This window comes from Gorilla gorilla, chromosome 16, assembly GCF_029281585.2.
Source record: "Gorilla gorilla gorilla isolate KB3781 chromosome 16, NHGRI_mGorGor1-v2.1_pri, whole genome shotgun sequence".
NCBI classification, from domain to species: domain Eukaryota; kingdom Metazoa; phylum Chordata; class Mammalia; order Primates; family Hominidae; genus Gorilla; species Gorilla gorilla.
In genome coordinates this window covers 41,423,670-41,445,257 of record NC_073240.2, presented here as the reverse complement: position 1 = coordinate 41,445,257, position 21,588 = coordinate 41,423,670, and the positions used below count along the sequence as shown (strand labels likewise).

The 21,588-nt window shown below is 43.4% G+C and overlaps 1 protein-coding gene across 3 annotated transcripts in view; it reads right to left on the bottom strand.

Annotated features, from left to right (window-relative positions):
* Window positions 1–3,145: 3,145 nt before the first annotated feature.
* The window catches only part of RAD51 (RAD51 recombinase), a 37,182-nt gene continuing 18,739 nt past the window's right edge, over window positions 3,146–21,588 (bottom strand). For 2 of the 3 annotated variants that reach the window (XM_019011276.4, XM_019011277.4), the window contains exons 6-10: window positions 16,371–16,465; window positions 6,669–6,782; window positions 5,869–5,998; window positions 5,529–5,650; window positions 3,146–4,432 (exon numbers count right to left, since the gene is read on the bottom strand). In XM_019011276.4, coding sequence (XP_018866821.1) covers window positions 4,309–4,432; window positions 5,529–5,650; window positions 5,869–5,998; window positions 6,669–6,782; window positions 16,371–16,465 — 585 coding nt within the window. In that variant the 3' untranslated portion in view covers window positions 3,146–4,308. The remainder of the gene's footprint in view (window positions 4,433–5,528; window positions 5,651–5,868; window positions 5,999–6,668; window positions 6,783–16,370; window positions 16,466–21,588) is intronic. The other variant, XM_019011278.4, reaches the window with a different exon arrangement.

Genomic DNA, 21,588 nt, shown 5'->3' with positions numbered 1-21,588 from the left:
GAGATCACACCCTTGCACTCTACCCTGGGCAACAAGAGCGAAACTCTGTCGTCTCAAAAAAAAAGATTGAGATGCTTTCATATAAGAACCAACCTCTTAATCTAGAATGTCACTGTGTCTTTATTATACCAACCCAGATTTTTTTTTTTTTGCTGGAGTCTCGCTTTGTCACCCAGGCTGGAGTGCAGTGGCGAGATCTTGGCTCATTGCAACCTCCACCTCCTTGATTCAAGCAATTCCCCTGCCTCAGCCTCCCAAGTAGCTGGGATTACAGGGGCATACCACCACGTCCAGCTAATTTTTTTTGTATTTTTAGTAGAGATGGGGTTTCACCATGTTGGCCAGACTGGTCTCGAACTCCTGACCTCAGGCAATCCACCTGCCTCGGCCTCCCAAAGTGCTGGGATTACAGGTGTGAGCCACCGTTCCTGGCCCCCAGATTTATTTTGTGTTGTAGTAATGAAAGAGGACCTGAGATATACTCAATTCTAATAATAAAACATTCTTTTTTGGTCTAAAACCTAGATTTGGTGGGTCTGGGAATCCATCTATCTCCAGGTGATATTCCCAAAGAACAGGCAAACACAAAATTGCCCCTTACCAGAAACCCCTCCCACCAAGGGTCTCAATGTCCTCAGGGAAAAACAAGGTTACCCTGGTATTTCTGTCACCCGCATCCCTCGTATCCCCGAATACCTTTAAGGAAGCTCTGGATGGCATCCTGCACAGTGGCACTGAGAGGACTTTCAAGCAAGGCTGTAGCGTTTTTTTCTTTTTTTCCTAGCCAGCTCATGTGAGACCTGTCACCAAAAGATTAAGGTGTGAATAAGAGGTTTTAAAGGTTTTTTTTTAATCTTTAGGAACACTGACTATTCTGTACAGAAAACAAACAGGGCTTGGCCCAGCCACCAGTAACACGAGCATTCAGAGGAAAAGGTACCTGAGCCAGACCAGGCTGAAAACTGTTCTTCCTGGCAAGGAAATCAGTGTCATAGGACACTTAAGACCATTTAACTATAATGTTTTGTTTTTTTTTTTTTTTTTGAGATGGAGTCTCGTTCTGTACCCAGGCTGGAGTACAGTGGTACGATCTGGGCTCGCTGCAACCTCCGTCTCCTGGGTTCAAGCGATTCTTCTGCCTTAGCCTCCCAAGTAGCTGGGATTACAGGTGTGTGCCACCACACACAGCTAAGTTTTGTATATACATATTTTTTGAGACGAAGTTTCTTTCGCTCCTGTTGCCCAGGCTGGAGTGCAATGGCACAATCTCGGCTCACTGCAACCTCCACCTCCGGGGTTCAGGCAATTCTCCTGCCTCAACCTCCTGAGTAACTGGGATTACAGGCATGTGCAACCACGCCCGGCTAATTTTGTAATTTTAGTAGAGATGGGGTTTCTCCATGTTGGTCAGGCTGGTCTCAAACTCCTGACATCAGGTGATCTGCCCGCCTCGGCCTCCCAAAGTGCTGGGATTACAGGCGTGAGCCACCACGCCTGGCCAGTTTTGTATTTTTAGTAGAGATGGGGTTTCGCCATGTTGGCCATGCTGTTCTCAAACTCCTGACCTCAGGTGATCCGCCCACCTTGGCCCCCCAAAGTGCTGGGATTATAGGCATGAGCCACCGTGCCTGGCCTCCTTATATGTATTAATACCTCATAACATCATGTTGTATACCTTAAATATACAATAAACTAATGTAACAAACAGGAAAACGTTTTGGGTGGTCACTGAGCACTTTGGGTAAGATCTGGATTGGAAGTCCTAACTAGTGAAAAGAGGTAAAGGGGGAAAAAAGAGTCCCATAAACTCCATTTGGCATCTGGCTTCCAGGGACATTGACAATGCTACTTTTCAATCTGATTTTTTTTGAGACAGGGCCTTGCTTTCTCACCCATGCTGCAGTGCAGTGGTGTGATCAGGGCTCACTGCAGCTGCTACCTCCCAGCCTCAAGGGATCCTCCCACCTCAGCCACCGGAGTAGCTAGGGACTACAAGTGCGTCCCACCATGCCCAAATAATTTTTTAATTTCTAAATTTTTTGTACAGGGTTTCACCATGTTGCCCAGGCTGACCTCAAACTCCTGATTCAAGTGGTCTACCCACTTTGGCCTCCCTAAGCATTGGGATTACAGATGTGAGCCACTGCGCCTGGCCCAGTCCCTGATTTATTTATTTATTTATTTATTTATTTAGAGACGGAGTTTCGCTCTTGTTGCCCAGGCTGGAGTGCAATGGCGCAATCTCGGCTCACCGCACCCTCCGCCTCCCAGGTTCAAGCGATTCTCCTGCCTCAGCCTCTCGAGTAGCTGGGATTACAGGAATGCACCACCATGCCCAGCTAATTTTGTATTTTTAGTAAAGACGGGGTTTCTCCATGTTGAGGCTGGTCTCGAATTCCTGACCTCAGGTGATCCACCCACCTCGACCTCCCAAAGTACTGGGATTACAGGCGTGAGCCACCAAGCCCGGCCCCTGATTCTTAATCCTTAAAGACAGGCCAGGCGTGGTGGCTCACACCTGTGACCCCAGAACTTTGGGAGGCCAAGGTGGGCGGATTACCTGAGGTCAGGAGTTCAAGATCAGCCTGGTGAAAATAGTGAAAAACTTCTCTACCGAAAATAAAAAAATTTGTCAGGCATGGTGGCACGTGCCTGTAATCCCAGCTACTCGGGAGTCTGAGGCAGGAGAATTGCTTGAACCTGGGAGGTGAAGGTTGTAATGAGTTGTGCCACTGCACTCCAGCCTGGGCAACAGAGTGAGAGACTGTCTCAAAAAAGACTAGAACTGCTTTTAAAAAAGCAAAGCATTGTAGGGCTATGTGTGGTGGTTCGTGCCTGTAATCCCAACACTTTGGGAGGCCAAGGCCGGCAGATCACTGAGATCAGGCGTTCGAGACCAGTCTGGCCAACATGGTGAAACCCCATCTCGATTAAAAATACAAAAATCAGCAGGGCGTGGTGGCGGGTGCCTGTTGTCTCAGCTACTTGGGAGGCTGAGGCTGGAGAATTGCTTGAACCCAGGAGGTGGAGGTTGTGGTGAGCCGAGATCACGCCATTGCACTCCAGCCTGGGCAACAAGAGTGAAACTCCATCTCAAAAAAAAAAAAAAAAAAAGAAAAAAAGGAGGGGGGACCACAAGGCAACCCATGGTATGTCTTTCTTTTATTTTCCATTAGGTTTTAAGCACAATCATCTGCAAGTGGGACTTTCCTTTCTGGTTTCAAATCTTAAAGCAACAGAAACTGATCACCCCTATACAGTGCCAAAAAGATTATGGAAACCCTGTCTTGAAATAGCTTGCACTGCAATAATTGCTATAAACAGCACATTCACTACTAATAACTACTTTATTAGAAGCCTCACAATCAAATCTGTTTACTTAAGCCTCTGAAATGCTTTCTTGTTTGAAACATGGTCTCACTCTGTCACCCTGGCTGGAATGCAGCGGTGCAATCTCGACTCACTGCAACTTCCACCTTCCAGGCTTAAGTGATCCCCCCACCTCAGGCTATCGAGTAGCTGGGACTACAGGCACGTGTAACAGTGTGTCCAGATTAAGTTCTGCATTTTTTGTAGAGATGGGGTTTCACCATCTTGGCCAAGCTGGACTTAAAACTCCTGGGCTCAAGCGATCCACCTGCCTCGGCCTCCCAAAGTGCTGGGATTACAGGCACTAGACACTGCACCTGGCCTGAAATGCTTAAGACTCTAGAATTATCTTGAGTTAGTCTTAGCAATGAAAGACCAAGCAGGTAGATGGTGAAGGGCTAATGGCCCAGTAGGTTTGGCACAAGACTCCATAACCAAAACCTTACACAAGATCATTCAGACAGACAACTTAAAAACCTGCTTGAGAGTTTTACTGACAGAAAAAAAGAATCTGTGCAGACCCATTCCCTTTGCTACATAGCTGAGGCATTTTATTTTACCATTAATTTAGAAGTGAGAGAAGGGTCAGGTCTCTCCAGCTTTAGTTCTCTTGGAAACATAAGATTGTCCAGTAGACAGCTTGTTAAACCCAAGTCATTCCTAAGGCACCATGTCAGATACTTCATACCCCTCCTCCAAAACCAAAGAAAACACACAGAGATTAATACACTACAGAAGGAATAAACATTTTAGATTAGTTTGTGACTACTGACCTGTCTCCTGTTTACACCATCAGAAAAGCTGATACAATAGCTGTTTTCCCGGAAGCTTTATCCTGGCAGTCACAACAGGAAGAGGCCTGTAGAGAACCCCAGGGAGCAGTGCACTCTCATTAGGCTGCAGCACTTAAGGTTTTTAACAGAGGAAAAACCCAATGATTCAGTCTTTGGCATCTCCCACTCCATCTGCATTAATGGCGAACATAGCTTCAGCTTCAGGAAGACAGGGAGAGTCGTAGATTTTGCAGATTCTGGTTTCCCCTCTTCCTTTCCTCAGATACAATCTGACCCAAAGACACAGACCAAAGCACCAATTTATTATAACTAAACAATTCCGTTCCTGACTTTGTAACAGAGCTGAAAATTTTTCAGACATATATTCTTCCTAGAAGGACCCTGGGAATGTTTCTGTACTGTTTTCGTCAGTGCATTTCCAACCTGGCAGAATCCATTTTTGCCCTGGCCCCTCTCAGTGGATTGTCCATATTGAAACAAACATTAAAAAAAGAAAAATTTAGGCCGGGCACGGTGGCTCACGCCTGTAATCCCAGCACTTTGGGAGGCTGAGTTGGGCAGATCACGAGGTCAGGAGATCGAGACCATCCTGGCTAACACGGTGAAACCCCATCTCTACTAAAAATACAAAAAAATTAGCCAGGCGTGGTGGCGGGTGCCTGTAGTCCCAGCTATTCGGGAGACTGAGGCAGGAGAACGGTGTGAACCCGGGAGGCAGAGCTTGCAGTGAGCCGAGATCATGCCACTGCACTCCAGCCTGGGTGACACAGCGAGACTCCATCTCAAAAAAAAAAAGAAAAGAAAAGAAAAAAAAAAGAAAAAAATTTTTTTCAAGACAGCATCCTGCTCTTTTGCCAGGCTGGAGTGCAGTGGTGTGTGATCATAGCTCAATACAGCCTCGAATTCCTGTGCTCAACTGATCCTCCCACCTCAGTCTCCTGGGTAGCTAAGACTACAGGCACACGCCACCACACCAGCTACTTTTTTTTGTAGAGACAGAGGCCTCACTTTGTTGCCCTTACTAGTGTCGAATTCCTGGCCTCAAACCATCCTCTCACCTTGGCCTCCCAAAGTGTTGGGATTACCAGTGTGAGCCACTGTGCCCAGCCCAAACATTTTTTAAATAACAGGGGAGAGGCATATCAATTATTCATATTCATTCTTCCACACTTGTGGGTTTTTAATTCTTTTATGAACTAAAACATTTATCCCAACGAGAGCATGTTAATTAGATTAGCAAGAGTTCCTAAGTGTCTATACAACAGTAGCTTTAACAGGGCTTAAATGAAAATGTTATATCTTCATGTCTGCTTCACAGTTAACATGACATTCCGAAAAGAAGAAGTGATCCCATCAACACCTTACCTGGTTGTTGATGCATGGGCGATGATATTTCCTCCAATAGGTTTTTTGGGATCAGCAGCAAACATCGCTGCTCCATCCACTTGAGCTACCACCTGATTAGTGATTACCACTGCTACACCAAACTGATGGGGAAAGGATAAATGTCAATTTTGTGGCCATAGACACTCCAAAAGCCTTAATGCTGCCACCACTTTCCCCCACAAAGTAACGAATAACTAATGTCTCTCTTCTTCCTAAGAGCTTGATGATCTCAGGCACTGATGTCTTAGCCTCCTAGCAAGGCTCCTGGAATTCACAGCCACTGAAAGTAGGCATTCTCTGTCCCTATCCCACAACTTACCTCATCAGCGAGTCGCAGAAGCATCCGCAGAAACCTGGCCAAGTGCATCTGCCTGGCTGAAAGCTCACCTCGACCCGAGTAGTCTGTTCTGTAAAGGGCGGTGGCACTGTCTACAATAAGCAGTGCATACCTACAGGAAACAAGGATTCTCTGAAGCCTATTTCTAGCCTGTGTCAGATTCTGGTCCCTTCCTTACCACCCTAAAATCTCATATTCATAGTTTTTCCTTTATACAGATTTTTTTTTTTTTTTTTTTTTTGAGATGGAGTCTAGCTCTGTCGCCCAGGCTGGAGTGCAGTGGGGCATTCTTGGCTCACTGCAAGCTCTGCCTCCCGGGTTCACTCCATTCTCCTGCTTCAGCCTCCGGAGTAGCTGGGACTACAGGCGCCCACCACCACACCCAGCTAATTTTTTTTTAGTAGAGACAGGGATTCACCGTGTTACCCAGGACGTTCTCGATCTCCTGACCTTGTGATCCGCCCGCCTTGGCCTCCCAAAGTGCTGGGATTACAGGCGTGAGCCACCGCGCCCGGCCTGTATATAGATGTTTTATTAAAATATTTGCACAGCACTAACATCTGAGGCACCGTTTAACAAGATTTCCAGCAAGTTCAAGTAGATTATGGTTTCATTTTTAATAGTGACTTGACCTAAACTACAAAGCAAGCATGTCAACACAGGAATTATACTTAAACCTCCTCATTTCTAATTCAAACTACTATCAATCTGGCCAAATAGCCATTACAAGATTCAGGGAAGGACTCTAAGAACATATTTGGTGTCTTATACTGAACACATACCTAGATTCTATCATCATGGCTGATGCTTGATAAAGGAGCTGGGTCTGGTGGTCTGTGTTGAACGCTCGAGCATATGCTACATTATCCAGGACATCACTGCCAGAGAGACCATACCTATGAGAGAGGAGAGAACATTTTTAGGCTGCACACAGAACTCAGGCAGATGAGCAATTCGTTTCTGACACTTAAATTACCTGAATAGGTAGGGAAGAAGTGGTACTGACAGTAGTTTCAGGACCAAAGAATGTATTTCCCTTTCTATTAAGAAGTTCAGGCAAACTATAAGCAGAGAGATGATAGCACCCAACTACTCTGGAGCTCTACCTGGCAAGTCTTCGGGATAAATCAAATCCATTCTTTTTTTTTTTTTTTCTTTGAGACGGAGTCTTGCTCTGTCACCCAGGCTGGAGTGCAGTGGCATGATCTCATTGCAACCTCCACCTCCTGGGTTCACGCGATTCTCCTGCCTCAGCCTCCAAAGTAGCTGGGATTACAGGCGTGCAGCACCATGCATGGCTAATATTTTTATTTTTAGTAGAGACAGGGTTTCACCATATTGATCAGGCTGGTCTTGACCTCCTGACCTCATAATCCGCCCACCTTGGCCTCCCAAAATACTGGGACTACAGGCATGAGCCACCACGCCTGACCTAAATCAAACCTATTCTTTGAGGGCCAGGTGCGGTGGCTCACGCCTGTAGCACTTTGGGATGCCGAGGCAGGTGGATCACCTGATGTCAGGAGTTGGAGACCAGCCTGGTCAACATGGCAAAACCCCATCTCTACTAAAAATACAAAAATTAGCCGGGCGTAGTGGCAGGCACCTGTAATCCCAGCTACTTGGGAGGCTGAGGCAGAAGAATCACTTGAACCCGGGAGACAGAAGTTGCAGTGAGTCGAGATCATACCATTGCACACCAGACTGGGCGACAGAGTGAGATTCCATCTCAAAAAAAAAAAAAAAAAAAAAGAGAATGTTTACATAAAACCCAGTGTGCTATGATTATGTTCTAGGTTCACGATTCTGTCATGAGGATAAACAGATGGCATTAGGATAGAGTTACACCTTACGATCCTGACCAAATAAAACAAGAATGAAGAGATATAAGTTTTCTCTATTTAGATCATGAATGTATGGTGAAAAAAAAAAAAAGATGTAACAGGTGTAAGTACTTTACTGCACAAGTCTTCTAGTTCTGCCTCAAGAAACACTGATATGGCTGGGCACGGTGGCTCACACCTGTAATCCCAGCAATTTGGGAGGCTGATGTGGGCAGATCACTTGAGATCAGGAGTTTGAGACCAGCCTAGACTACATGGTGAAACACCATCTCTACTAAAAATACAAAATGTAGCCGGGTTGGTTGCAGGCGCCTGTAATCCCTGCTTCTCAGCTACTTGGGAGGCTGAGGCAGGAGAATCGCTTGAAACCGGGAGGCAGAGGTTGCAGTAAGCCGAGATCGCGCCACTGCACTCCATCCTGGGTGACAGAGCAAGACTCTATCTCAAAAACAAACAAACAAACGAACAAAAAAATACACTGATATAATCTACTATCAGAAAGGGAGAAAAGGCTGGGCACGGTGGCTCATGCTTGTAATCCCAGCACTTTGGGAGGCTGAGTGGGGAGGATTGCTTGAGCTCAGGAGTTTGAGACCAGCCTGGGCAACATGGCAAAACCCCGTCTCTATTTATAAAATTAAAAAAAAATTAAAAATTAAAAAAGAAAGGGAGACTATCTATTTGCTATAAAAACAGAGAATGTTTACCAGAATAAAGAGTTATCCTAGCTTTTCTCTCAGCGGCACTCACAAAAAAAACTATGGGAACCTCTGTACTTAGGCTCCAGAAGCAGGACATGGAATTCCCACAGCTTGGGACAAGTTGGCTGGAAATACCATCCTCTTTTTTTTTTTTTTTTTTGAGACGGAGTCTCGCTCTGTCGCCCAGGCTGGAGTGCAGTGGCATGATCTTGGCTCACTGCAAGTTCTGCCTCCCAGGTTCACGCCATTCTCCTGCCTCAGCCTCCCGAGTAGCTGGGACTACAGGTACCCGCTACCACGCCTGGCTAATTTTTTTATTTTTAGTAGAGATGGGGTTTCACCATGTTAGCCAGGATGGTCTTGATCTCCTGACCTTGTGATCCACCCGCCTCGGCCTCCCAAAGTGCTGGGATTACAGGTGTGAGCCACCACGCCCGGCCATAGCATCCTCTTTCATAGTGTTTCTTGAACTTCCTTAAAGGTAATAACCTGGAACACCCGTTAGAAAACAAATTCCTGGGCAGGCTGTGGTGACTCATGCCTGTAATCTCAGCACCTTGGGAGGCCAAGGCAGGCAGATCACTTGAGGTCAGGAGTTCAAGACTAGCCTTGCCAACAAGGCGAAAACCCGTCTCTACTTAAAAAATACAAAAATTAGATGGGTGTGGTGGTGCACGCCTGTAATCCCAGGTACTTGGGAGGCTGAGGCAGGAGAATCGCTTGAACCCGAGAGGCGGAGGTTGCAGTGAGCCAATATCACGCCACTGTACTCCAGCCTGGCAGCCTGGGAGACAAGAGTGAAAATCCGTCTCAAAAAAAAAAAAAAATTCCTGGGCCTAACCTAGACTCAATGAATTACAATTATCAGGGAAGAGCCTGGTAATTTGTATATTTAACAAATACCTCAGGTTATTCTTAACATATAAGTTTGAAAAACTAAGCTCATCTCAAAGGAGTTCTGTCATTCTTTCACAGTACTTCAGACTTTCAAGAAAGGCTAGCAATTGTGGTCATGGTTTTCAAACTTTAGCAAGCATCAGATTACCTGGAGAGCTTGCATTTTTTTTGTTGTTTTGTTTGTTTTTTTGAGATGGAGTCTCACTCTGTCGCCCAGTCTGGAGTACAGTGGCACGATCTTGGCTCACTGCAACCTCCGCCTCCTGGGTTCAAGTGATTCTCCTGCCTCAGCCTCCCGAGTAGCTGGGATTACAGGTGCCCGCTAACATGCCCAGCTAGTTTTTGTATTTTCAGTAGAGCAGGGTTTCACCATGTTGCCAGGCTGGTCTCAAACTCCTGACCTTAGGTGATCCACTCCCTTGGCCTCCCAAAGTGTTGGGATTACAGGCGTGAGCCACCGTGCCTGGCCCTGGAGAGCTTGTTAAAACAGGTTGCTAGCCCGAGTATCTGATTGTTTCTGATTCAGTAGATCTGAAGTCCCATCAGACAATGTGCATTTCTAACAAGTTCTCAAGTAATGGTAATGCTGCTGTTCTGGGGACCATGTTCTGGGAACCCCAGAGCTACAGTAACATGAATGTGGGCTAATATTCTTCAACAGGGCATGGCAAAAATTAATCAGTAAGGGCTCTTTTGTTGTGAATGAAAGAGGGCTATTTTTATTAGCTTAAAGAGGCCTTGTGACATTCTCAGAAATATAATTCAATTATAAAATTTTTTCTTGATAAAGAGACCTGATTAAAACAAATTAATGAAATTTCTATGTAAACATATTTTTCAGCGAGGCACAGTCACTTATGCCTGCCTGTAATCTCAGCACTTTGGGAGGCCGAGGAGGGAGAATCACTCTAGGCCAAGAGTTTGAGACCAGCCTGGGCAACACAGCGAGACCTCATCTCTACAAAAATAAGAAATAGGCCAGGCACAGTGGCTCATGCCTATAATCCCAGCACTTTGGGAGGCTGAGGCGGGCGGATCACAAGGTCACGAGATCGAGACAATCCTGGCTAACACAATGAAACTTCGTCTCTACTAAAAAATACAAAAAAATTAGCCGGGTGTGGTGGCGGAAGCCTGTAGTCCCAGCTACTTGGGAGGTTGAGGCAGGAGAATGGCGTGAACCCGGGAGGTGGAGCTTGCAGTGAGCCGAGATCGCGCCACAGCACCCCAGCCTGGGCGACAGAGCGAGACTCTGTCTCAAAAAAAAAAAAAGAAATAAAAAAATTAGCTGGGCTTGGTGGTGTGTGCCTGTAATCCCAGCTACACTGAGGAGGGGGGACTGCTTGAGCCCTGGAGTTAGAAGCTGCAGTGAGCTATGATTGCACCATTGCATTCTAGTGGGGGCAGAGTGAGACCCGTCTCTAAAAAAACAAACAAAAAAAAATTTTTTGTAAGCAAAATATTCATTAACAAATCCTGAATGCATTGCTCTACTGCTTGGGCATCCAGTAGGTGACCAAATCAAAGTTCTTGTCCTCATAGCCTATATTCTACTAGGTCATCTATCCTATCTGAATACTTATTTATGTTACAAGAGAATGTTTTAGTGACTCTGTCCAAAAGATAATCCTTAAACTACTAAAACAGTATACTTAAAAGTATGAATGCTGTACAGGATTGCCAAAACAATTTTGAGAGGGAAGACACAATTAAGTATATACATCCTCAGAAAATTAAGATCAGGCTGCAAAAGAGTAATTCCTTTTCCTTCATAGGAATTTTGTAGGCAGAGACAAAAAGCTGCAATTACCATTCCAACCTAATTTTATGCTTCAGTGGTATACATTCAATAGGTTGCAGTTCTCAAATTATAAGCTGGGAAAGATAATTTGATTATAAAACGAGAGAGAATATTCTCCTCATTTAGGCAGGTTCCAACTTGAGTCTGACATCTCAGCAGACAATTAAATTGTTTTATCACTGGGTTTCCATAAAATGTGTGGCAGGGACTAAATTACCACATTTGACCCTAGACAAAGGAAAAGAAGTAAAACAATTTTGAGGATGTATTTAAAAACTTTGATATAGAAACTTACAAACTCTTCACGAGCTTTACTCAGGTATAATTAACATACCTCAAAAATGACCTGCTGTAAGTATAAAATTCATTGAGAGCTTTAGTGAATTTGCAGAGTTGTATAACCATGAACACAATCCAATTTTAGAACATTTTCATCACCCCTAAAAAATCTCTCAACTTCATTCACAGTTATTCCTCATTCCTATCGCCACTAACCACAATTCTTCTATCCCTTAGATTATCCCCTTATGGAAATTTCATATAAATGGAATCATATATTATGTGGTCTTTTGTGTTTAACTTCTATCATTTAGCATATTGGAAACCTCATCCATGTTGTTAACACGTATCAGTACTTAAGTTCTTTTTTACTGCGAAGAGTATCCCATTGTATGGAGAAAACAAATTTTGTTTATTCATTTACCAGCTGATGGACATTTTGGGCTATTATAATGATACTATAAACATTATCATACAAGTCTTTGTATAGACACGTTTTTATTTCTCTTGGGGTATATAACTAGAGTGAAATTGCTGCATCATATGGTAAATTTATATTTAACTTTTTAAGAAGCCACCTATTTTGCAAAGAGACCACCACTGTATATTTTCACCAGCCGTATATGAGGGTTCCAGTTTCTCTACATCCTCCCAGTATTTGTTACCATCTTTTTTATTATAGCCTTCATAGTGGGTGTGAAGTGGTAGCTCACCATGGTTTCAATTTGCATTTTCCTGATAACTAATGATGTTGAGCATCTTTTTATGTGCTCATCAACCATTTGTATGTCCTCTTTGGAGAGATGTCTATTCAAATCCTTTGCCCATTTAAACAACTGGGTTATCTTTTTATTGTTGGGTTATAATAGTTCTTTATATATTCTGGATACTAGACATTTATCAGATACGTGATTTGCAAATATTTTCTCACATTCTTTGGGTTATCTTTTCACTTGCTTCATAGTGTCCTTTGAAGCACAAAAGTTTTTAATTTTGATGAAGTGAAAACTCTATTATCAATTTATTCTTTCATGGACTGTGTGTTTGGTGTTGTAGCTAATAAATCTTTGCCTACCCCAAGGTCACTAAGATTTTCTCCCATGTTCTCTCTGAAAAATTATAGTTAGGCTCTTATTTAGGACTATCACCCTTCTAAAAACAGTATAGTAAAACATACACATATAACATTAAATTGAGCATTTTAACTATTTTAAAGTATACAGTTCAGGTACATTAAGGACATTCATGCTGCTGTGCAACCATCACCACTATTCATCTCCAGAGCTTTTTCATCATCCCAAACTGAAACTGTACCATTAAACAACAACTCCCCAGTCTCCCTACCCCCCAGAAAACCACCATTCTACTTTCTGTCTTTTTGATTTTGAAGTACCACATATTAGTGGAATCATACAGTTTTTGTCCTTTTTTTTTTTTTCCGCGAGCCAGAGTTTCGCTCTTGTTGCCCAGGCTATAGTGCAATGGCATGATCTCGGCACACTGCAACCTCCACCTCCCAGGTTCAAGCGATTCTCCTGCCTCAGCCGCCAGAGTAGCTGGGATTACAGGTCTGTGCCACCACGCCTGGCTAATTTTTTGTATTTTTAGTAGTGACGGGGATTCACCATGTTGGCCAGGCTGGTCTCAAACTCCTGACCTAAGGTGATCCACCTGCCTCGGCCTCCCAAAGTGCTGGGATTACAGGCATAAGCCACCACACCTGGCCTCAGTTTTTGTCCTTTTGTGACTAACTTATTTCACTTAGCATAATGCCCTGAAGGTTAGTGGATGTTAATAGCATGTGTCAGAATTTCCTACCTTTTTATCTGCAGGACTAGGTCTAAGAAAAAAAATTTGTTTTCTTCAAGGCTAAAATAATATTTCATTGTGTGTATGTACATTTTATCTATTCATTTGTCAATGGACACTGGGTTATTTCCAAAGCTACTGTGAGTAATGCTGCTATGAACATCGCTGTCCAAGTATCTGAGTTCCTGTTTTCAATTCTTTATATAGCTGGAAATGGAACTGCTGGATCACATGGTCATTCTGTGTTTAATTTTTTGAGGAATGACCACACTGTTATCTATTTTAATTTTTACGTGTGGTATATAGTTAAGGGTCTAAAGTTATTGTTTTGCATTTGGAAATTCATCTACATCAGCACCGTTTATTGACAAGACCATTTTTTCCCTCATTAAATTGCCTTGTCAGCCAGGTTTAGTGGCTCACATCTGTAATCCTAACACTTTGGGAGGCTGAGTAGGGATGATCACCTGAGGCCAGGAGTTCAAGACCAGCCAGGGCAACACAGTGAGACCACGTGTATTTGTAAAAAATTTTAAATTTTAAAAAAATTGCCTGTTACCTTTGTCAAAAATGAAGTGACCATAAAGGTTTCATTTCCGAACTCTCCATATTTATCCATATGCCATCACCATATTGTCTTGGTTATTGTAGCTTTATAATAAGAATTTAAACCAAAAAGTCTAAGACCTCAAATTTTCTTTTTTTTCCAGACATTTCGGCTATTCTGGGTCCTTTGCATTTCCACATGTTATGTTCCATAAATATTATGATTACTTTGTAAATTTCTGCAAAAAAAGCTTGCTGGAATTTTGATAAGGATTGGGTTGAATCTATAGATAAAATCTGAGGAGAACTGCCTTTTATTGAGATAGAGTCTTGCTTTGTCACCCAGGCTGGAGTGCAGTGGCGCGATCTCAGATCACTGCAACCTCTGCCTCCCTGGTTGAAGTGATTCTCCTTCCTTACCCTCCCAAGTAGCTCAGACTACAGGCAGTGTCCACCATGCCTGGCTAATTTTTGTATTTTTAGTAGAGACAGGGTTTTGCCATGCTGGCCAGACTGGTCTCAAACTCCTGACCTCAGGTGATCCGCCCACCTTGGCCTCCCAAAGTGTTGGGATTACAGGTGTGCACCACAGTACCTGGCCAAGAATGCCATTTTAGTAATATTGAGTTTTCCCATCCATGATGTGGAATGCTTCTGTTTATGTAAATCTTCAATTTTTCTCAGCAATGTTTCAGAGTTTTTGCTGTACAAATCTTACATTTCTTTTGTTAAATTTATTCCTAAGTATTTTATTCTTTTTCTTGCTACTGTGAATGAAGTTTTTTTTTCAAGTTTTACTTTTGAATTGTTATTGTCTAGTATATAGAAATACAATGGATTTTCGTATATTGATATTGTAGTCTGCAACTCTGCTGAACAGTTTATTTAGTTCTAGTTTTTTTTGTAGGTGGATTCCTTAGGATTTTCTATATATGGCACCATGTCATTAGCAAATAGTTTTCCTTCTTCCATTCCAATCTGGATGCCGTTTATTTCAGCTGCTTGTCTGACTACACTGTCTATAATCTTTGGTACACTGCTGAATGTAAATAGTGAAAGTGGGCATCCTTGCCTTGTTACTGACTTTAGGGGGAAAAGCATTCAGAATTTCACCATTAAGTCCGGGTGCAGTGGCTCACACCTGTAATCCCAGCACTTTTGGGAGGCCAAGGCAGGCAGATCACTTGAGGTCAGAAGTTTGAGACCAGCCTGGCCAACATGGAGAAACCCTGTCTCTTCTAAAAATACAAAAATTAGCCAGGCTAATTTTTGGCTGAGGCAGGAGAGTCACTTGAACCCGAGAGGTGGAAGTTGCAGTGAGCCGAAATAGCACCACTGCATTCCAGCCTGGGTAACAGAGCACCATTTAGTATGATGCTACCTGTAGGTTTTTCACAGATGCCCTTTAGCAGGGCCTCTGATACATGTTATATTCATTATTGAGAGTGAGGTATTGAAGCCTGTATCCATTACTGAAAATGAAAAACTGGTCCCTTACTATTATTGATGAGTTGTCTATTTTCCCCTTTAATTCAGTTTTTGTTTCGTGTTATTTTGGGGCTTTGTTGTTAGGCGTGTGTGTATCTTTACAACTGTTATATCTTCCTGACAAACTGACCTTTTAATTATAAAATGTTCCTCTTTGTATATGTGTTTGTCTTTTTTTTTTTGAGACGGATTCTTGCTCTGTCGCCCAGGCTGGAGTGCAGTGGTGCGATCTCGGCTCACTGCAAGCTCCGCCTCCCGGGTTCAGGCCATTCTCCTGCCTCAGCCTCCCGCGTAGCTGGGACTACAGGCACCCGCCAACACACCCGGCTAACTTTTTGTATTTTTAGTAGAGACGAGGTTTCACTGTGTTAGCCAGGATGGTTTCGATCTCCTGACCTCGTGATCCACCCACTTCAGCCTCCCAAAGTGTTGGGATTACAGGCGTGAGCCACAGCGCCCAGCCAATGTGTCTGTCTTAAAGTGTACTTTGTCTGATATTAGTATAGCCACGCACTGTCTCTTACGGTTACTATTTGCATGCAATATCTTTCTCCATTCTTTTACTTTCTAAAGGGTTTCTCTGGAAGAAAACATATAGTTGGATTTTTTTTTTTTTAAATCCAGTCTGACAGCAACTCTAAAGAATGCCTTTTTCTGGCCGGGTGCGGTGGCTCACACCTGTAATCCCAGCACTTTGGGAAGTCAAGGCAGGTGGATCACCTGAGGGCAGGAGTCTGAGACCAGCCTGGCCAATATGGTGAAACCCCATCTCTACTAAAAATATAAAAAATTAGCTGGGTGTGGTGGTGTCCGCCTGTAATCCCAGCTACTAGGAAGGCTGAGGTGGGAGAGTTGCTTGAACCCGGGAGGCAGAGGTTGCAGTGACCTGAAATCACGCCACTGCACTCTAGCCTGGGTGACAAGAGCGAGACTCCATCTGAAGAAAAAAAAAAAAAAAAAAGAATGCCTTTTTCTACTAAGGAAGTCATTCTTTTGAACCACACATACAACTTTGGGACGTGGGGTTATAGAAGAGACATTCTTCGGCCAAACTAACCCTGGCAATCACTACATTGATAAGTGTAGCCATAGTCTCTCTTATCTAAACCAGTAACCTACCTCTCAGCCACTGCCAGCAGCCGTTCTGGCCTAAAGGTACCCTCGGTGTCAATGTACATGGCCTTTCCTTCACCTCCACCCCGGTCAATGGGAAGCTATAGAGAACAAAAACAACAGTAGAAATGAACATTGTATTTCTGATACAGCTGACCAAGCTCCTCATGACATCTTTATAATTCCTCCAAGGCAAAGGGAAAAAAACATTTAAAAATGACAGTGGTAGGAAGGAGGCATTCCCTTCTGATATTAATAGAAATACAGCTAGAAAAACATGTAAAGCTGATTGTGTCTCAGTACATACAGCTAGTCCTGTCAGAACTGGACTGCTTAGAAATATAGCCCAAAGTAGGTAATAAAATTCTTTTCTTCTTTTTTTTTTTTTCTTGCGATAGTCTCACTCTGTTGCCCAGGCTGGAGTGCAGTGGCGTTATCTCGGTTCACTGCAACCTCCACCTCCTGGGTTCAAGCAACTCTCCTGCCCCAGCCTCCTGAGTTGTTGAGATTAAAGGCGCATGCCACCACGCCCAGCTAATTTTTGTATTTTTAGTAGAAACAGGGTTTCACCAAGTTGGCTAGGCTGGTCTTGAACTCCTGACCTCAGGTGATCTGCCTGCCTTGGCCTCCCAAAGTGTTGGGATTATAGGCACGAGCCACTGCACCTGGCCTTTTTTTGTTTTGGAGACAGGGTCTCACTCTGCCGCCCAGGCTGGAGTGCAGTGGTGCAATCTTGGCTCACTGCAACCTCTGCCTTCCGGGCTCTGGTGATCCTCCCATCTCACCTCCCAAATAGCTGAGACCATAGCTCCCATCTCACCTCCCAAATAGCTGAGACCATAGGTGTGCACCACCACACCCGATTAAATTTTTTTGTAGATAGGGTTTTGCCACATTGCCCAGGCTGGTCTTGAACTCCTGGACTCAAGTGATCTGCCCGCCTCGGCCTCTTAAAGTTCTGGGATTACAGGCGTGAGCCACCACACCTGGCCAGTAATAAAATTCTAGAACTGCATACCAACACAAGACTGATCAATTCAAAAGTACAGAAACTTGGAAGACCATTTACCTTAGCTTTAATCAATAATGGGCCATGATCCAAAGCCCAGTTAATTTTAGCATGTCTAGATCAAACTTATACTTCACTTTATTGAGCAGTTCATTCTTCAGGGGTACTAAAGGGACTAGTCAATGCCCTCGGAGTGTCTATAGCAAATTTCGAGTGTGAGCAAGAAAGAAGAAAAAAACATATTTACTCCAATAGTATAAACAAGATGTTTAAAATGAACAACTGGAGAAAAAAGAAAAATAAGTAGAAAGAATTTTAAAGAGAAAACAAAAAGGAAAGAAAAGAGAAGTAAATGAAATGCCATGAAAACTGTCTTATGAGCCACTCAAGGAAATCTCTGCTTTAGACTACCCATTCCATACCAGATACCTTTGAATTTTTCTACAAAGTTTAAGTGAATGACGCTAAAGGGTAATTTCTACTCTAGAAATCTACTTTGGAGTCATAATTCCCATTTAAATTATGAGGAAAATCCTTTAGAACATTTTATGTTAAAGGCCTAGGAGAACCAAATTTTTTCTTTCTTTTTTTTCTGAGACGGAGTTTCGCTCTTGTTGCCCAGGCTGGAGTGCAATGGCATGATCTCGCCTCACCACAACCTCTGCCTCCCAGGTTCAAGGGATTCTCCTCCCTCAGCCTCCCAAGTAGCTGGGATTTCAGGCATGCACCACCACACCCGGCTAATTTTGCATTTTTTAGTAAAGATGGGGTTTCTCCATGTTGGTCAGGCTGGTCTTGAACTCCTGACCTAAGGTGATTCACCCACCTTGGCCTCCCAAAGTGCTGGGAGGCGTGAGCCACTGCACCCAGCCCAAATTTTCTTTCTTATCTTTGAGAATTTTTTTTTGAAATTACAAAACAACTATATGCTTATATTAAAAATCCAAACAACATAAAAGTAGAGGGCCGGAGGCCAGGCGCAGTGGCTCACGCCTGTAATCCCAGCACTTTGGGAGGCCGAGGCGGGTGGATCACCTGAGGTCAGGAGATCGAGACCATCCTGGCTAACATGGTAAAACCTTGTCTCTACTAAAAATACAAAAAATTAGCCGGGCGTGGTGGCGGCCACCTGTAGTCCCAACTACTTGGGAGGCTGAGGCAGGAGAATGGCGTGAACCCGGGAGGCAGAGCTTGCAGTGAGCCGAGATCGTGCCACTACACTGCAGCCTGGGTGACAGAGTGAGATTCCATCTCAAAAAAAAAAAAAAAAGAAGTAGAGAGGCCAGGCGTGGGGGCTCACACCTGTAATCCCAGCAAGTGGATCACCTGAGGTCAGGAGTTCGAGACCAGCCTGGCCAAAATGGTGAAACCCTGTCTCCACTAAAAATACAAAAATTAGTGGGGCGTGGTGGGGCACACCTGTAATCCCAGCTACTCGGGAGGCTGGGGCACAAGAATCACTTGAACCTGGGAGGCAGAGGGTGCAGTGAGCGATATCATGCCACTGCACTCCAGCTTGGGTGACAGAGTGAGACTTTGTCTAAAAAAAAAAAGAGGAAGTGGCGGAGTAAAAACTGAAAGCTCTTCACCACTCTCCATCTCCCAGAAATAATTTCCCAGATTATTTTCTATGCATTTTCATATACTTCTTTTATATAAGTGGTTATTCCACTTACTATGTGACTGAGAATATTGTTTCCTTTTCTGTAAAATGTAAATAAAACCGACCTTATGGGACTGTTTTAAAAACTAAATAAAATAATTCATGTAAAGTGTTTAGCACAGTACACTCTGAAGACATGATTTTCCCAACCTTTAGGGCACTGACTTTAGTGTATACAGTTACGGAAGGCTTTGTTAATTTGGAAGGGAAAAATTACGTTACTATTTGGCAGATAAAATCTCTCACATCATGGGAATCCATGGAAGGAGCAAAGGACACATATACAACAAAAGAGGGTCATGCCTAAAGAAAGACTTGGAACCAGTGACCAAGAGGACAGAGAGCAGAATCTGCCTCAGTTTCTTGGAGAGGAGGAAATATTAACACTCTGGGGACTGAGTCCCCAGGAAGTAAGATAAATGAAGTTCTCCTTTCTCCTACCTCCAGGTAATATTAAGTGCTAACATGACAGGGGATTCTTTTCCAATTGAATAGACTTCCTTGGCAAAGGAAAGGCCACAGATGATTGGGAATAGGTAGGTAGACTGACAACAGGATAGTAGACAAGCTCCCAGGGTAAGATCATGGGGATGGATTGCATGCTCTGTTCTCCAGCTTATTTGGCCCTTTCCACCTTGCCCTCCCAGTGCCATCATAGCCATCTTCTGTTACTGGATTGGGATACCATCAGGTTAGCTCTTCTTAATAACTGCTTAGGACCATAATTTAACACTTCTCATTTTATAGTGATGCAGTATGTTTCTAACTTTTACCATTTTAATGATGCTTTGGTATAAATTATTTGTACATTTATCTTTGCATATATGTGAAATGTTCTGTAAGACAAATTTTCTGTCAAAGGGTATGTGATTTTTTTGTTTTGTGGTTTTTTGTTTTTTGTTTTTTGAGACAGAATCTCTCAGGCTGGAGTGCAGTGGCACGATCTCGGCTCACTGCAACCTCCACTTCCCAGGTTCAAGCAATTCTCTGCCTCAGCCTCCCAAGTAGCTGGGATTACAGGCGCCCACCCCAACGCCTGGCTAATTTTTGTATTTTTAGTAGAGACGGGGTTGCACCATCTTGGCCAGGCTGTTCTTGAACTCCTGACCTTGTGATCCATCCGCCTCAGCCTCCCAAAGTGCTGGGATTACAGGCGTGAGCCACCATGCCCGCCTGGGCATGTGCTTTTAAAATTGGTACTTATGTTAAATTGTCTTCTCAGAACTGTTTTTATTTTTTAATTGAGATGGGGTCTCGCCATATTCCCCAGTCTTGTCTGGAACTCCTGGGTTCAAGCAATCCTCCAGCCTCAGCCTCCCAAAGTGCTGGAATTACAAGCATGAGCCACCATGCCCGGCCCAGAATTTTAAAATTACTATAGTACTTTGAACAAGGATGGGCTAATTCATTTTGTAACCTAACTGTAGCTCTCAACTTTATGACTTTTCTATTAGAGAGAGATCTAACATATAATGGGGTTTTACTTCATTAAATTGAGAAAACAAATGAGAGTAGATAATATTTAGATTTAAGTAATAGTCTAACATCCTCTCTATATCCCTGGTTCCAGCTCTTAGGCTGATGAAATGTAATCTTTTCTATTATTAATTAATTAGCATTCTTTTTCTTTAAAAAAAAGTCAACGATCTATATAGTTGTTCAGCCATCTGTAAATGTTATTTTAACAGGCTATGTTTACTTGAGAATTTTGCTTTAGTTTATTGTTGACAGACATTATCTGACTACTTAAACATTCTCAGATTAGGATTCTATTTGTACAACTTTGGAGTGTCAGCATGCTATGCTGAGTTGCCATGGCAACTATAGATATTATGTACTGTAGTCTAAATACTTATTCTACATAAGTCCCTGTCAAAACATGGGAAAACATTTCTATTTAAAAAGGTCACATATCATGTCAAACGACGGATGTAAGAGTGACATTTTAAACAGCCCTAATTCCCTTTAGCTATCAAATTTCAAATGGAGCTCACGCAATAGCTATAGCTTCTATAACTTACTCTTCCTCTTCTCAATGTTTCCTCCCTTATTATCATAAAAGGTCTCCTAAGCATCCTCCTCCACCCCTCCCCCTCAGCTCTTTCTTCCTAATGATTATGAGGATCTGGGTGCAGAGGCATTCACCTGTAATCCCAGCTATGTGGGAGGCTGAGGTGGGAGGATTGCTTGCGCTCAGGAGTTCAAGAACAGCCGGGGAAACATAGTGAGACCCAATCTCAAAAAAAAAAAAAAAAAAAAAAAGAATTTATTTCTGAGGAGAGTTAACAATGGATTAGGTCTACTCGATACTGACAGGCTAGCTTGGCTGTCTCATAAGACATATGGTAGCCAGCCAGGCGCGGTGGCTCACACCTGTAATCCCAGCATTTTGAGAGACCAAGGTGGGCGGATCACAAGGTCAGGAGATCGAGACCATCCTGGCTAATACGGTGAAACCCCGTCTCTACTAAAAATACAAAAAATTAGCCAGGCGTGGTGTCAGGCGCCTGTAGTCCCAGCTACTCGGGAGGCTGAGGCCGGAAAATGGCGTG